This window comes from Vigna umbellata, chromosome 1 (genome assembly GCF_029865625.1).
Source record: "Vigna umbellata cultivar VRB3 chromosome 1, Vumbellata_1.0, whole genome shotgun sequence".
Classification (NCBI taxonomy): Eukaryota; Viridiplantae; Streptophyta; class Magnoliopsida; order Fabales; family Fabaceae; genus Vigna; species Vigna umbellata.
This window is the reverse complement of record NC_142165.1, coordinates 30,028,604-30,045,839: the sequence shown is the minus strand read 5'-3', so window position 1 is coordinate 30,045,839 and position 17,236 is coordinate 30,028,604. Positions and strand designations below refer to the sequence as shown.

The 17,236-nt window shown below is 30.7% G+C and overlaps 1 protein-coding gene across 1 annotated transcript; it reads left to right on the top strand.

Moving 5' to 3' along the window:
• Window positions 1–260: 260 nt before the first annotated feature.
• LOC124841600 (aspartyl protease AED3-like) lies at window positions 261–2,107 on the top strand. The gene is made up of 2 exons (XM_047317900.2): window positions 261–886; window positions 1,157–2,107. The coding sequence occupies exons 1-2, from the start codon at window positions 322–324 to the stop codon at window positions 1,933–1,935; spliced, it is 1,344 nt and encodes a 447-aa protein (XP_047173856.2). The 5' UTR covers window positions 261–321; the 3' UTR covers window positions 1,936–2,107.
• The last annotated feature ends 15,129 nt before the right edge of the window (window positions 2,108–17,236 follow it).

The window sequence follows — 17,236 nt, the reverse complement described above, 5'->3', positions numbered from 1 at the left end:
TTCTGAATTGAAAAGACAGAGCTTGCATACATAAAGGAACCTCATAAAATTATAAATATAATTTATTTCTAATAACTTCTTTAATATTATAGTTTCCTTCTCTTTTTCTATTTTGTAAAATATTATTAAATAAGATGTGTTGTAAAAAACATTTGTGAAAATAACATTTTTTTTTTTCGTTGTAAACAAATAGTTTCTGCAGTAATTTGCTATTGTGCATGTATTAAAGGAGTGGTGCCCCCATGCATGCACACTACCACTTAAACTAAACAAGTACTATACTACGATATTCTTTTCCTCCTCCATCAACACACACCAATTATGGGTGTTAACACCATCACCGCCACCCTAATTCTTTTCACTGCAACACTGTTACTCTACTTCTCCACCGTAGCCATTGCCACCGACCCATGCGCCTCTCAAAGTGACGACTCCGGTATCATCGTCATTCCCATCTACGGCAACTGCTCCCCTTTCAAGAATCTCTCAGACTCCTGGGATACCACCATCATCGACATGGCCTCCAAGGACCCTCTCAGGGTTGAGTACCTGTTTGGCCTCGACTCGTCGCTCAGGAAAAAGCGCGTTTCCGCCGCCCCAATAGCTTCGGGTCAGGCCTTCGACATCGGTAACTACGTGGTCCGAGTAAAACTCGGCACTCCGGGTCAACTCTTTTTTATGGTCCTGGATACCAGCACCGACGAGGCTTGGGTCCCGTGTAGTGGCTGCATCGGTTGCTCTTCCTCCACCACCTACTCGCCGCAAGCCTCCACCACTTATGGCGGCCCCGTGGCTTGCTACTCCCCGCGTTGCGCCCAGGCTCGTGGAGCCCTCCCTTGCCCCAACACCGGTTCCAGAGCTTGCATCTTCAACCAATCCTATGCAGGTATAAGAATGACTCTTTCAGGAAGATTGTTTATCAGGGTTGATTAATATTGATGGGAATGGAATTGACATCCATAGATAGAACTAGAATTAAGCTTGAATCCTTGAACACCTACATTGGTACAACTGGTAATATTATCAACATTGTTTGGATTAACTTCAAATTTTACAATATTTCAAGCTCCCTTAAATAATAATCCGATAGAAATCTGAAATCTGGGATTTTAAGAAGATGGAAATTTGTTTACTTACACATTTTTTCGTAACGCAGGCTCCACATTCTCCGCCACGCTCGTGCAAGATTCCCTCAGTTTGGCCGTAGACACTATCCCTAGCTACGCTTTCGGGTGCGTCAACTCCGTCTCCGGAGGCACAATCCCGGCCCAAGGCCTTCTGGGCTTGGGCCGCGGGCCCTTGTCCCTACTTACCCAATCTTGGTCACTCTACTCCGGCGTCTTCTCCTACTGTCTTCCCAGTTTCAAATCCTTTTACTTTTCCGGGTCCCTGATACTCGGGCGCACAGGTCAGCCCAGAAGAATCCGCTCCACCCCACTTCTCCGAAACCCGCGGCGGCCATCACTCTACTACGTGAACCTAACTGGAGTGACAGTGGGCCGGGTTCAGGTCCCATTACCCACCGAGTATCTCGCGTTTGACCCGAACAGAGGATCTGGAACCATTATAGATTCGGGCACGGTCATAACCCGATTCGTGCAACCGGTTTACAACGCAATCAGGGATGAGTTCAGAAACCAGGTGAAGGGACCGTTCGTTAGCATAGGGTCATTCGACACGTGCTTTGTTAAGACCTACGAGACGCTGGCACCGTTGATCAAGTTTCGGTTCACGGGATTGGATCTCACTCTGCCCTACGAGAACACCCTCATACATAGCACCTACGGCGCTGTGGCGTGCCTGGCTATGGCAGCGGCGCCCAACAACGTAAACTCGGTGCTCAACGTCATCGCCAACTACCAGCAACAGAACCTTAGGATTATGTTCGACACAGTTAATAATAGGGTTGGCATAGCGCGTGAGCTTTGTAACTAACTACATCGTATTTTTTTGTTACTATCTTAGGTACAACTTTTGTTTGTGTCCGTACGTTGCTTTACTTTTTTTTTTTCCCGTTGTTCAAATGGGTGTGGTGAATAAGCCGTGTGGGCATTGCTTGGTTTTGGAGTATTTTTCAAAATAAAGATGTGTCGTGGAAGTTAGTGTTTGACGTTTTGTATTATTTATGTAGGCTGAATACTTTGGTTTCTATAATCAGTGGTAATCGATTCCTAACTTTTGTAGTTTTTTTTTTAATTTGATTATTTTCTATTAGAACATCTAAATTCACTAGAAAAAAAAAGTAGAATCTAACGCGTCATACACGCTTCGGTTACGCAAAACTCGAAGCGTAAAAGGCTATATACCTCGGTTACACCTTGATCCGAGGCAAAATGATGATATTGTCTCGGTTAGAAGAAGACCCGAGAACTATAGCTGTGCCCTAAGCACACTTTTTGTCTGACAACTTTTTAAAAAGGCTCTATTGCCTCGGGTTGCTAGACGACTGCTGCCTATACACTCGTTTCATTCCTCTGATTTTTTCATTTGCACAGCCCAACAACTTCTTCTTTCTCGTGCTCTCCCTTCTTCCCCTCTGTGCTCTCCCATTCTTCCCCTATGTGCTCTCCCATTCTTCCCCTCTCTCGCTGTTGTAGCCTCCGCCGCTGTAGCCTCCGTCGATGCCTCCGCCACTACTGCCTCCGCCGCTACTGCCTCTGCCATTCTTCCCCTCTGTATCTTCATCTTCATCCACTGCTCCAGATCGCAAAGCCGCTCCAGATCCACTCCAGATCCGCTCCAAATTTGCTCCAGATCCGCTCCACAACGTCACCGTTGTTGCCTCCCCGCTGTTGCCTCCCCGCTGCTGTCTTGCCGTTGCATGGTGAAGACAGTGTTGTCGCCGCATTTCTGCCATCGTCGTGTGGTCTTCCTGGGTTCTTGCTGCACCGCCATGCCGCGTTGTCTTTGTTGCCACAGACGCTCCCACGGTCCTGGTCATCGCGGCAATGGTCCTCCTTGGCTTGGTAAGTGAAATGTTTTTGGATCTTGTTCTTGGTCTTCTTTTTGGATCCAGAGACATTGGAAACACCATTTTCAAATAAAATCCTCCACTCTCAATCTTGTTCTTGGTTTTGTTCTTAATCCAGAGACATTTTTGTTGTTCAATTTTTCAGTGATGGGGACTCTTTGATGGACTCGTGGACCACAAAGGAGGGGACACACATGCCAGATTCATCATCCACCTTTGACCCTGTTCTGAATTGAACTTCCATTTCCATTCGACAAAGGAAAAGAAATCGTGGGTTTTGGGTCTCTTTGCGGATTAAACATGTTACAAAAATAATGAGGGTTGTGTTTATGCTTGTGTGGTTGGTTTCGAAACAGTGGGAGAGTGTAGCAGGGGATTAATAAAAAAAAACAAAACCTTATGGCATCGATTACAATGACTCGAGACATAATCCTATCTCTTTACACCGCGGTTCATACCCGAGGCATAAAACCTACCCCTTTTTACCTCGTCTGTATATGCCTCGGTCGTAGAACTGGTGCCTATAAGCAATAATAACCGGTGTCATTTCCTCTTACTGCACTAGTGATTGTTAACATCTAAATTGTTAACAACATAGTAGTATAACATTTATGTGTTTCATTATTAAATGAGGTGTAACTTTTTTATATACGTGAAAACTTAAACAAAGGATGATGTCGAAACATGGTAATTGAATTGGTCACATCATCATGTTCAAGCTCTCACCACCAAAAATCCTAGCTATCATCAGAACAACCACCCCATCATCAAACCACTGCGACAACCTTTAGTCATCAGAACCCACAACCATCATCTCCTTCAACCTCGCAAATCAACAAGAAATAATCATTGCAAGTTTGTTCTTCTTCAACGAACAACCACAAGAAACTGAAAACTCAAACCTAGGTTTGTTCGAACCTTTTCCACTAGAGAACGTAAAAACGCGAAACCCTTGTTAACCATTGCAAAGTCATTACAGTAGTTCAAGAACACCACAAAATCCTAAATCACGAGACCTTTTCCACCTGTTCGAACCTTCCATCTTTGTCAACCACCACATAATAACACAACGACACCGTGAGCCATCATTTTCGCCTCAAACCTACAAACACAAAAACCTTAAACTAGAAACTAACAACCACCGCGAATAAGAAAAACCCAAATCGTGAAACCTTTGTGTTCATCATTGCACCACGCAAACCTGTAGAGGAAAAAAAGAGCACTCGAAATCACAGAATCATTTTGGTCCCAAAATCGCAAAACATAACACCACTACGATGAACCACAAGTTCATTCAAGCACCTGGCGTAACCTCTCGCATCTTCATCTTTGAACAACAACCTCCATCACAACAAAACCTTAGTTTTGGATGGAAGATGAACCTGTCACATGGTAGTCCCTCATTGGGCAATGTCACATGTCAAAAAGTTACACCTCATTCACTAATGGCTCACATGAACACTATGTCGTTAATGATTTAAACATTTTCATAGAAAAGGACCAAATTAAACAAAAATTACAAAACTTGGAACCAGTTTGAATGCCCGAAAAAGTCGAACACCACTTTGAATAAAATTGACGAAAATTAGGACTAGAAATAAGTATTAAACCTATTTATGTATTTAAGGTTAATGAGAATCAATGTCTAAACCTAAAAAGAACACAAGGAGAATATTTTAAAGAGTAAATATATTTAACCACCCAAAAAGTTTTACAACTCTACTACAATATTTAATCTTGTTAAGACACAAAACACCATCTAATTTAGTTTAGAAATCTATCTTTTGAGTTATAATTTTCATATCCTCAGTTAAGGAGTTTATATTTGTAAACAACTTATATTTGTTATAAATAAAATACATACTTAGTAAAGAATATTTGGAACATCATTAGAAGTAAGGTAGGACCAACAATGACCTAAGGTGAAAATTGATATGCCTTGACAGTTGTTCTAAAAATCCAATACTTAGATAAGTAACAAGCATGATCCTCATTTGGCAAAACCATGAAAAATCAAGGTATGACATGATTTTGCGAGTCACTCCTTACTCTATTGGATGTGTAATGGAAAGAACAAGAAGGAGTGAGCTAATGATGGGAGAAGAAGCAAGGTTTTTCTTCCATTTTTAGTGATAAGTTAACATATGGTGGTGGGGATCCATCACAAGCATAGAAGTCATAACCATTTTTCAAATTTTAACAATATAAAAATTCAATTGAAGGGATTATATTGAATCCTTTTAAATGAAATAAAGGTTGAATTGATGATAAAAAGAAATTAAGAGGTGACATTGAATTAAGCCTATAAATATTGAAATCAAAATATTAAATAAGCCTAAATACGTTAATATAGGAAAAGTGATTTGACATCAATTATTTTTAAAGTTCTACTTTGGTTCTACAATCAAAACATATCAAGATAAGACAAAAAAAAAGATTTTAGATTTTAGTTCTTAACGAAAGCATATCCTTCAAAGATATTTTTCAGTTCTCCTAGACTTGAAGTTTATATATAACAAAAAAATATATTTATTTAAATACAGAAATGGAAGCATGTTTAAACAATGGAATGCACAATGAACAATGCTTGAACAATGGAAAGAGAACGTGTGAGTAATGGACCAAGGTGTGACCTTGATGAACCTACGATGAAGACCAAAATGTGCCACTATATTTCTCTTCATTGCAATTAAACATTAAATTGATCAAAACAAATGCAAGAAAGAGGAAAACAAACCTCCAAACAACAATAATTCGTGGCGATCAAGAATGGAAATGAAAAGGAGAAAGAGATGTTTCGCGAGGAGAGAAGATGAGAACAAGATGTTTTGCAATAAAGAAATGCTTTGTACGAAAAGCATACAAAAAATGGAAAAAAGAGGGTGTGAATTTTCTCAATTGCAATAAACACTACAAAAGTGCAATGCTGTGGCAATGAAGTAAATTTTCTAAAAATTTAACCTAAGCTAAGCAAAAGAATAGGCTTCATTCTCTCGTAAAACTAAAGTTTATACTAGTATAAGTTTTATTTATTTTACAACCAAAATATATAGTTATGCAAAAATAATTTTACAAATACCACCGTATTTTGAAAGACGTGGATTTTTTAAACTAAAGTCTATGAGGTGAAGTATTAAATCATCTAAATCATCTTCTACCAGCTGTGATATTATTGTAATATATCATTGTAGTAAGTAATCATAAATTTAGATTAATGAATAATTTCATTAAATATTTAGTGTATAAAACATTATTTTAGGGTAGTAACTGGGTCTTGTCTTGTGATCATTGGATTGATGTTTTTAATATGTTAGTCTATTTTAGTTTGTTCCAGCTAACTTATTAAACGGGTGGAATGAACTAGAATGGTGACTAAATTTTATTTTTAAAATAAAAAATTAAAAGACACAAATATACAATTATGTTGTAATATAAGTTATTAACATTTATAAATTAAAATTTTAGTTTCAATTATTAATTATAATGAAATATTTTAAGATGTAAAAATAAAAAGTATTTTATTTAATTAAAAATATTAGTTAATTAATTAAAAATTTAAAAATATTTTATGTAATTAAACGTGATTTTAATATGTATATATATAACAACATTTGAAAGTAAAACAAAAATAGTCTAACTTTCTTTCAGACGGGTCAAGATATATAGCTTGCTTTGCAATTCATTCCGCTTATCCATTTTACAAACCCTAACTTATTTCTTATGTATCGGCGCATAAAATTTGAATAAGTACGATAAAAGGGCATTATCATTATATATAGTATTTACATTTATTAAAAAAAGACTGGGCAGCTTACTCTACAAGATTTATTTAATTTTTTGAATAGTTTCAGGTATAGTTTTTAAACTAAAATCTTTTATAAGGAAACTTTAGTCTAATTTATTTATCAAACAGGTATCCGTGACTTTGTTTTAATGCAAGGTAAGTTAATTAATAACTCTACATCTATTTCCCTCAGCTAGCTAGTTGCTTTAACGTTACGTGCATATTGTTTTCATGCAATTTCATTGATTAAAATTCGTAAGAACCTCGTGTGTTAAAAGGGAGAGTTTTTCTTCTACGAAAAAGAAATTTAAATGTAGTAATGTCTTGTAGAATTAAATTAATATTTTTGGTACCCATGTTGGGGAATATAAGAAGATGTAACTTAAGTAAACTAGAGAATATATATTATTGATGGATGATGTATAAACATATTTTTTATTATAGATGTGATTTGTGTTAGATTTAAATTTTATTGTTTTAATAAAATAATATGATATATCAAAGTCTTTTGTTAATATAATATCAGAATTATTTTTTAATATATTATCGTAGTCATTTATAACATGATATTAAAATTAATATTAAAATTATAGTATCTTTAAAAATTTATTCTAAATCAAGTTTAGATTTATTGTATTGAACTCTTTTCAATTGTCAGGTTTGATATTTAATGTGAACACACAATATTTAATGTAGAGATAAAATTAATTTGTATAATATTATAATAAATTTGTATATTATTTACAAACTTAATACAAATTTGTAGTAAAGTAATTCTCAGTAAATTTTACTAAACTTTACTAATGTCCAGTGAAATTCCTTGGTAATTTATTGACAAATTTGACCGTAAATGTTTGTTAGTAATTTTACTAATTGTCAATAATACTCATAAGTAAAATACATTATTGAGTTTCCTTTTTCATCATTTTTCTTTTTATCTTTATTTTTTTCTTTCTCTCCTTCAAGCAGTTTTGTAATTGTCATTATCACCATCGCTTCTTACTTATTATTGTTCCTTCTCTTTATATTTTTATTCTTCTTCTTTCACTTAATTCTTTTTTTTTATCTTTTCTAACTTTAGTAATCAATGTCGTTCTTTATGTTATCGTTAAGTTCTAGTCGCTTCAGTACTGAGCCACAATACGTCACAATCGAATTGTCAATAACTAATCGTAGAGCCTCTGTCTCCTCCTTTTTCCTCACATCCTCTACCTATTCCTCATTTTCTTCTTCTCTTCTTTTCTTTGTCCCACTTATCTCTTAATATATAAAAGCTACATCAGACTAGATGAAAAATTTGTCGTCTTGAATAGATTAACTGATGAAAAGATATTGTTCAAATTGTATTATTAAGTTATCGATGGAAATATCTATGAGTAATACTAATTGTAGTTTACCAATGAATTTTAATGACAATTTTTATTGTCGATAATTGTAATTATAAGTTACTAACGAAAATATATTTCAATAATCCTAATGTAATATATTAATAATTATTGCTGACAAATTTTACCGACAAAATTTATTATCAACAAAAACATCTTTGAAAAAAATTAAATTGTGATATAAAAAAATGTCATCGATAAATTTAAGGTTACTCATATATTTATAATTGTTGATGATGATGTAAGTGAAACAAATCTAAACATAAAAAAATTAAATGAATTAGTCTTAAATTTACTCTTTTAATACGTAAAAAAACATGACAATCTTATTTTAAGCAATGAAATAATTTGAAAATATTATTATTTAAGTGTCTCGTGATTTTACGAAGATTGGAAGGTTTTTGTAAGATTTTTCACTATTGTTTCTGTTGCAAGATAGTCTTTCCTTTTATTTTGCTACAATGGACAAAAATGGATGTAGCCATGGATCAATTAATGTTCCCTTGGATTCTGCTAGTTGCGAAGAAATTCAGTTGTCTACGCCTCGTTGAACACGGAAGCACGAAAATGGCTCATTAAAGAGGGACAACGCTAATGTCCAAAACATAAAGCGACAACACCGACCAAATTTCATTTCCAATTTCAAGAACTTTTGTTTTTATTGCTGTTAAATTAATTTGTATTTGAGTGCTACGTACCAACCCTATTGGAAGACAATGAAGGGATTTGAAGAAGAGGACGAACTATGACTAAAATTACCAATATGTATTTAAATCTACATTTGGGGGTTTTCATTTAAGAATAAAAGTTATTTTAAGTAATTTTGATTGTAATATGATTTTTAGATTTAGATGAACTTAGTTTGATGTAAAACTTTGTGAACAAAAAAAGGAAAAGCAAATGGAAATGATTGCTTGGTTTTCCATAATGCTTTAGAAAACCGAAAATGAGGGTCCATGCATGCATGGATTTTGTGCAAATAAATGAGTGAAAATGTTGAATCTATGCCCGTGACCGACCACATACCATGCACGACAAAATAATGAAGTAATGTTCATTTTTAATCTCTCCTACGAACTCACCACAAGTCCCTTTCTAAGTTCTAAAGATTTATGTCCCTTCTCTAATTTTTATCCTTCCGCATTTATATATATGTGTGGTATAGGAAAAGGTGGAATAAGATATAAAAATATAGGGTTATAGGTTTGATAAATGTATTATACTATTGTTGTTGTTTTTTTCTTCATTATTTGACATGTACAATCATATAATAATAGAATATGTATATTGTGCTAAAAGGATAAAACATCTCTTCATTAAAATTATATATGATTACAAGTAACTTTCATTCACAATTTTCTGTCTTGTGCAAATTAATAAAACTATAACTTTGATAAATTCTTTAAAGTTATTTTTGTTTTGCAGTTAATATTCTTAAATTACTAAAAGATTAAGATTCTAAATTATATCTATTATAGTTGTTAAGTCATATGTGATGTAAATAATTTAGTTTTGTACGTATCAAACCTAGTAAATATATTAAATGACACAGTCGAACAAGGCTCATTAATTTAAGTGATTATATAATATTTTAAGATATATTTGTTGACATAAATATTCATATATTAACATAATATATGACTAAATATCAGTAGTTTGATTACGTTATGCTATGATATTCTTTAATACTTTATATTTATATAATATTTGGTTAATCAAGTAAGGTATTACATTATTACGATTACTCTATTGATAATTTTATATATGATAAATTATTTTTGTTGATATTATTTCATATCATCTTGATATTATCTGTTTTTATCATAAGTCGTAGGGTTCAAAAACCTGTAAATACACGTGGTATTTCATTAGAAAATACACATGTCACTTAAGATTTAAACTCTTTTATTAACTAGGATATAGGTGAATCTCTTCCTCCATTTCAGTCCATAGGATTACACATAATAATTCTTTGATTTTCTCAAATTTTGTGACCTATTTGAAAATCCACTTCGATTTTCTCAAATCTTGTCACCTATTTGAAAGTTCTTTCACCATATCTTAATAAAAGCAAGTTTTAATGCTTTAAGTAGTAATATATTTAAATTTAAGTTTCAAAATTATTATTATTATATATATATATATAATAATAATAATTTTTAGTGTCTATATATAATATAAAGTTACTTCAAGAATAATTTTAAAATAGTTATTATTCATTTTCACCTTAGTACGGTTAGAGATTAAGTTACTTACTATAATAATTAAATAAAATAAAAATGCTCTTAGTAACGTTTGCAAGGAAACTTTTTTCGTATCTGAAAATCATAAATCTTGATAATAACTAACACTTGTTTAATGGATAAAATTAAAATATTCCAAGAATATTTATATAAATTTCCCGATAAGTGAAGACTATGAAGTGGTATTCTTAGCATAAATTTTAATTGTTTAATTACTACATTAAATTATTTAATCTCTTTTCTCTCTTATTTTAGTGAAAAATGATTGTTGACAAAAGCCAACGGAATAATCGATTATAGCTTATCATAACCGACTATTTTGACACTTTTTAAAATAGGTTTTTCATGTTCTGACTTCGAATTAAGTATTTCTTGAACTAGTTCAAAACAAGTTTTCTTTTATAAATTAAGCAAAACTATATGTTTTCAAATACAAAAGTTATTAGATTGTGAAAATTAGATTTGTCACAAGCTTTGTGGGTGGCTTAAATTTCATCAAGTATGACTCTTGAGTGATAAGGTGTTATTGTTTGCTTGGGTTTATAAGCTTGTTCATCTCTTGTGTTATTAAAGAGAGGTGTGGTCAGGATTCAAAGGAGGTGTTGGTTCCTTGTAGATTTAAGGAAGGTGGTTCTTCATCCGTTGTGTGATTCAAAAAAAAGTGTTCTTTCATTGTCATTTTAGGGAAAATGATTATTCATCCTTTGTGTGATTCAAAGTAGATGTTCATTCCTTGTGGCTTGAAGGAAGGTGGTTATTCATCTCTTGTAGTTCTTCAAAAAATGTGTGTTCTTTCCATATTCTAAATTGTTCATTGCATTAGTGATTGTATTTTTCAGTTTTGATAGTGTTTAATTAATCACTCTTGTTGAGTTTATTAACAATTGGACCTAAGATCTTTTAATTTCTATCAGTATACAAATTATTGTTTAATTTTCTCTTATCTCTACATTATTTGACATTAAACCAATTCACCTCCCTCTTGGTTTTATCTTACAACAAATATTTCATTGCACGGTTCTAACAATTGGTATTAGGTCTTGCTTTGATAGTTTTTAAAAAAAAGGTGGGATAAAACCAATTTTTTTGCTAAAGGTGCTTTGATTAACAAACTGAAGAAGTTTGCAGCAGTTTTATTTCTATTTTGAATAATATCTTGGTTTACCAAGTCTTTAGGGATATTTGCTAATTTTTCTCATTCTTGTAACCACTACTAGCTTTATTTTCGGTGGGTGGTTTTTAATTGTTTAGTAACTGTCATTTGGCTTTTTAAAGCCGCGTTTACAATTAATAATACAGTCAGTAAATTTTCTCTGCATCAGTGCATTTACGATCTTAATTCTTAACACAAACTCCCTTTGTTTGTTAGAGAAAACAATCCCTTTAAGAAAGTTAGAGTTCAAATATTTTTGGAGTATGTTGATAGTGGTGTCTAGGATGTTGTTGCTAATGGTCTTTTTGTTTTTATTACTATTGTTAATGACTTGCAGGAACATAAGTCTTTTTTTGCAATAGAGTGTAGAGGAAAATAGAAAGGCTCAATATGATTTTAGGGCCATAAATATAATATCTTTTGCATTAAATCTTGATGAATTTTATAACATTTCAATGTATAGAAGTGCTAAGGAAATGTGGGAAATACTTAAAATAACCCATGAAGGATCTAGTTATGTTAAATGAGAAAGAAAATAATTATCTCATCCAAGAGTACGAAATGTTCTGAATGCTATGAGGAGAAACAATATTGATGTGTAGAAAAAGATTCACCCATGTTGTCAATCATCTCTTCGAGTTAGGTAAAATTTTTGACATTGATGATTTTAATATAAAAATTTTGAAATCCTTCATCAAGTCTTGGCATCCAAAGGTCACAACCATAATGGAGTCACTAAATCTTGCAGATATGTCCATGGCTATTCTCTTTGGGAAGTTTGAAAGAGCATGAGTTAGAATTGGGGAAACTCAATGATGAGGAGTAAGAAAGAAAGAAAAAAACACATTGTCTTTAATTCCAAATTTCAAAAGGTAGGAGTCACTAAGACCAAGATGGCTCGAACTGTGAAAACATTAACCTCATGATGAAAAAATTTAAAACTTTTATGAAAAAAAAAAAAAACAGAGGCACAAAAGGTATAAAAACAAAAACAACAACTTTGTTTCAAATTACAATTTCTATAGATATGGTGAAATAACATGTAAAAGTTGAATGTCCACATCAAAAGAAAAATAATGAAGATAAGAAAGGCAAGAAATTCAAGAAGAAGAAAGCCTACGTAGCTTGGAAGGAAAATTTTGAACCTCTTATTCAAGTCTTGGTGATTTAGATGAAGAAACCAACATTTTTTTTAATAGTAGAAAATGAATCAAGCTTTAGCAAAGTTGGAAATTTTAGTATTTGTAGTCATATGAATGATAATGATGAATTACATTCTTCATTCCAAAACTATTATGTTGAATTTAAAAATTTGTCTCTACTACATAAGCTTAAGTTAGAGTATACGACTTTTGAAAATAAACTTGAAAATTCTCAAGAAGAAGAAATCTTGAAAAATAAAATTTAAATTCTTGAGGAAGGAAGAAATGTTGCTATTGTTTGTGAAGGTTGCAAGACTTTTAAAAATAAAAATAATAGTCTTGAAAAACCTTTTGCAAATGTTTCCAAAAATAAAAATGTTGAAAAAGAAAGTTTTAAACAAAAGGGTTTTTATAAAAATAAAAAGTGTGTAGAAATAATAATAAAAGGATTTTTAGGGCATGGGTTGAAAAGGAAAACATTACTCTAGAAGTACTACTTGCTTAACGTGCTTTTATTTTATGAAAAAGGGACATGCTTCTAAGAAATGTAGAATTAAATATTTTGATGTTTCAAATAGAATATATGCTTGAATTTCAACAATTAAGTAACTTGTCTCTAACTCCAAATGACCTATACAAGTTTTTAAGGATCAAAATGTTGTTTTTCTTTGTTATAGGTTATTTCAAAATCAAGAAAGCCTTTATGATATCTTGATAGGTTTTATGATCTTATAAAAAGATTAATAATTATAAAAGATGATTCTTTAACTTGAAATATGTTAGATGATTAACTTTATGTACGTATCATTTCATTATGTAATCTTAAAAAAAAGGGAGATATTATTTTTGATAATCATACAAAAGGAGAGATTATTGATTAAACAAGAATATAGATATCTTATTCTCAATCTTAAAGGCAAGTTTTGATGATGATAATAAATGAAGAGAAGTTGAAGTTTGAATGACGAGGATAATGAGGATGATTTATGGAGAACTGGTGAAGACTTAAAGAGATTTATGAGGAAATGAAGAGTTAAAGAATATTTGGATTCAAGAGTTACATTAAAAGACTTAAGATTTTAGTTGTTTATAACATTTTAGTTGTTTAAGTCTTGTAATCTTCATATCTTATTTAAGATAGTAGTCACGCAACAGTGCACTAGGAGAGTTTTATTTGTGCAAGATTCATTGGATTAATCAATTATTCTTAGTCATAATCGATTATCTCAGTGAAAATGAGTGTCAAGAAAAGTCATTGTTATGACAATTGATTATTTTGACTGTTTTTCAAATTGGTTTTTCATGTTCTGACCTTAATATCGAATTGGGTTTTTCTGAATTGGTCGAAAGAAAGTTTTCTTCTATAAATTAAGCAATGCTCTATATTTTCAAATACAAAAGCTAGATTGTGAAAATTAGCTTTGTCACAAGCTTTGGAAACACCTAGTTTTAGTGGGTGGCTTATATTTCATCAAGTGACTTTTAAGTGATAAGGAGTTGTTGTCTACTATGGTTTGTAAGCTTGTTCATCTCTTGTGTGACTCAAGAGAGGTGTGGTCATCCTTTGTGTGATTCAAAGGAGATGTTCATTCCTTGTGGATTCAAGGAAGTGGTTCTTCATCCTTTGTGTAAATAAAAGGAAATGTTCATTCTTTTGTGAATTAAGGAAGGTGGTTATTCATCCTTTTTGTGATTCAAAGGAGGTGTTTATTTGTAGTGGCTTTTAGGAAGGTGTTTCTTCATATCTTGTGGTTCTTCAAGAAAGGTGTGTTCTTTCCATATTCTAAACTTCTCATTTCATTAGTGACTGTATTTTTCAGTTTTGATAGTGTTTAGTCAATCACTCTTGTTGAGTTAATTAACAACATATGAACTAATTAGTGTGTAACTTTTTCTTATATCTACACTCTTTGTTTCATAGTTGATTGCTAAGTTAAAATAAAGAGAAAGATTTTATAAAGCTCTGATTTTCAAGGAAAAAAGTTTAAAGTTTCAATCTATAACATCAAACTATTCACCTTCCTTTTTTGTTTTTAACTTATAACAAATATTCTCGTGCACGATTGTAACAAATATCTATAAAAATATATATAGTATATTTGGTAAAAATGAAAAGAATAAAGCATGTGAAAAAAATATAGAGTAGACTCTCTAAAAAATAAAAGATATACAAAACTATGTATAATAGACTCTCTAAAATTATAAATCAATATATGAACGGTCTAATGGTATTGTTAGACTCGTCTAATTAGTGTATTGACAAACTCGTTAATATGTATTGTTAGACTTGTTTAATCAGTACATGAACACACTCATCATGTATTATTAAACTCGTCTAATATGTAATGCTAGACTTGTTTAATGAGTATATGAACAAACTGTCTAATGTATATTACAAGAATCGTCTAATGAGTATATGAACAAATTTGTATTATTAATAAATGTATATTATTTTTTAAATAATATTATTTTAAAAAATAAGAGTAAAATATATTTTTCAAAATTTAATTTTATTAAATGATCAAATAATTAGAAATCATAAAAAGATAAAATTAAAAATAAAAAATTATTATAAAAAAATAAATTAATACTTTAAATATAAGTTGTTCTATAATAATTTATTAAATGACTAAATAATTAAAAATTATAAAACAATAAATTAAGAAATATTAACTAAATTCCCTAATAAATTTAACAAATTTCAATTAAATTCCTATTAAATTTTTGTGATTTATTAAATTTTTAAAAGTTTAAAATTTTCAGTTGAATCTTTAAAATTTTAAGTTTTTTTAATTAAGTCCTTTATTTATATGCAACTACATGATTATGCATAATCAACAAAATAAAATATTTTGTGTACAACTCAATCAGTTAATACTAACTATTTTAACATGTTTTAAATATCAAATAACACTTGTATTTTCAATTAAACGTAAATATATTATCAACACTTCAATTAAACAGAAACAACACAGTATACTTTATTACATTCGTTTTCAGCAATTCACCATCAATGTCATAATTCAATAAGTGACGTTACAAAACAACACTTCAACATTTACAAAAATAATAACACAATTAAATTCATAAGTATTTATCCTAGGACTTAAGTTATTCAATAAGGTTTCATTCTCTCTATTATCAATATTCTAAAGTAGTGAACCAACCAAACCTCTTTTATCCTAATTCATGTGTTCTTCAATGAATTGTTTTAAAAGTTAAAAAGGTTATGAAAGTCCTATCTCTCTTCTAAGAAACTTAATTTACGACTCAAATATATCATTATAAACCTAAATTAACGTAGATTCATCTATTCGACTAAGATATCAAATGTGGTAACAAAAATATCGCATGCAAACAAATCTAAAAACAAAGAACTTGATATATAAGAAAAAAAAAAGAAAAATTTACTTATTTCGGCATTTGAAATCTATTTGATATATATAAGTCTATTAATAATTTATAGTCACATAAAAATTTATTAAAAATAAAACATAAAATAAAAAAGTATAAAATATGAAAAATTGCATAAAAAAAAAACTTATACTTCACAAAACATAAACAAATTATATCTATTATAGAAAATCTAAATAAATACATAAAAATAAAATATTTAACTATTTATATTGTATTATTCTTTATAAATTAAAACTAAATTAATTAACTTATAATTAATTTCTTTCATATAAAAAACAAACACTTCAATAATAATAATAATACTAATAATATATATATATATATATATATATATATATATATATATATATATATATATATATATATATATATAGTATGATATATAAAGTTTTTTTTTTATTTACTTACTACCTTATTAAAGCTGTATACCAAAATCATAATCAAGTATTTTTGAAAATAATTAAGCTTTATTTAAACCCGTTTAAATGCATTTTAGGGGGAAAATATCAATATTTTTGTATTTAATATTTTATTAAAAATGTCTATATGATTCATTATATTAAAATGTTTAAAAGAAATTATTTATTTAAACATACACTACTGATTTTTCACGTTTATTATTTTCGACATTCAACGTACAATCTAGATTCGACATCTTATTGGGAAACATTAATTTTAACGTTGGATTCCTTCCCAGACGTCAATTTTGACGTCAGACCCCTCATAAATTGACGTTCATTTTTTTTTAAATTATAATTTATTTTTACAATATTACCACTCCTGAAATACAAAAAACGATTCCATCACATCATAAAATTGTATATATTATGAGTTTCAAGCAATGGAGAATGACCACTCCATGTCGCCGTTGAGATCCCTCAACTCGTGCACAAAACTGCATCATAAGTCAAAATTAATTGGTACAAACAAAATTTAATCGGTGCAAATGAAATTTAGTCAGTGCAAACTAAAACTAATCGGTGCCAAATAAATTAACTCGAAGAAAATTAATCAAATATACCTTGCAACAACAATGGTGAACGCGAACGAAACGAAAACCCAAACGAAAACGGGAAAGAAAATGAGGCTCGTGTTCTGAATTTTTGGGGTGTAAAAGGGCATTTGATGTCAACCCCTCCAC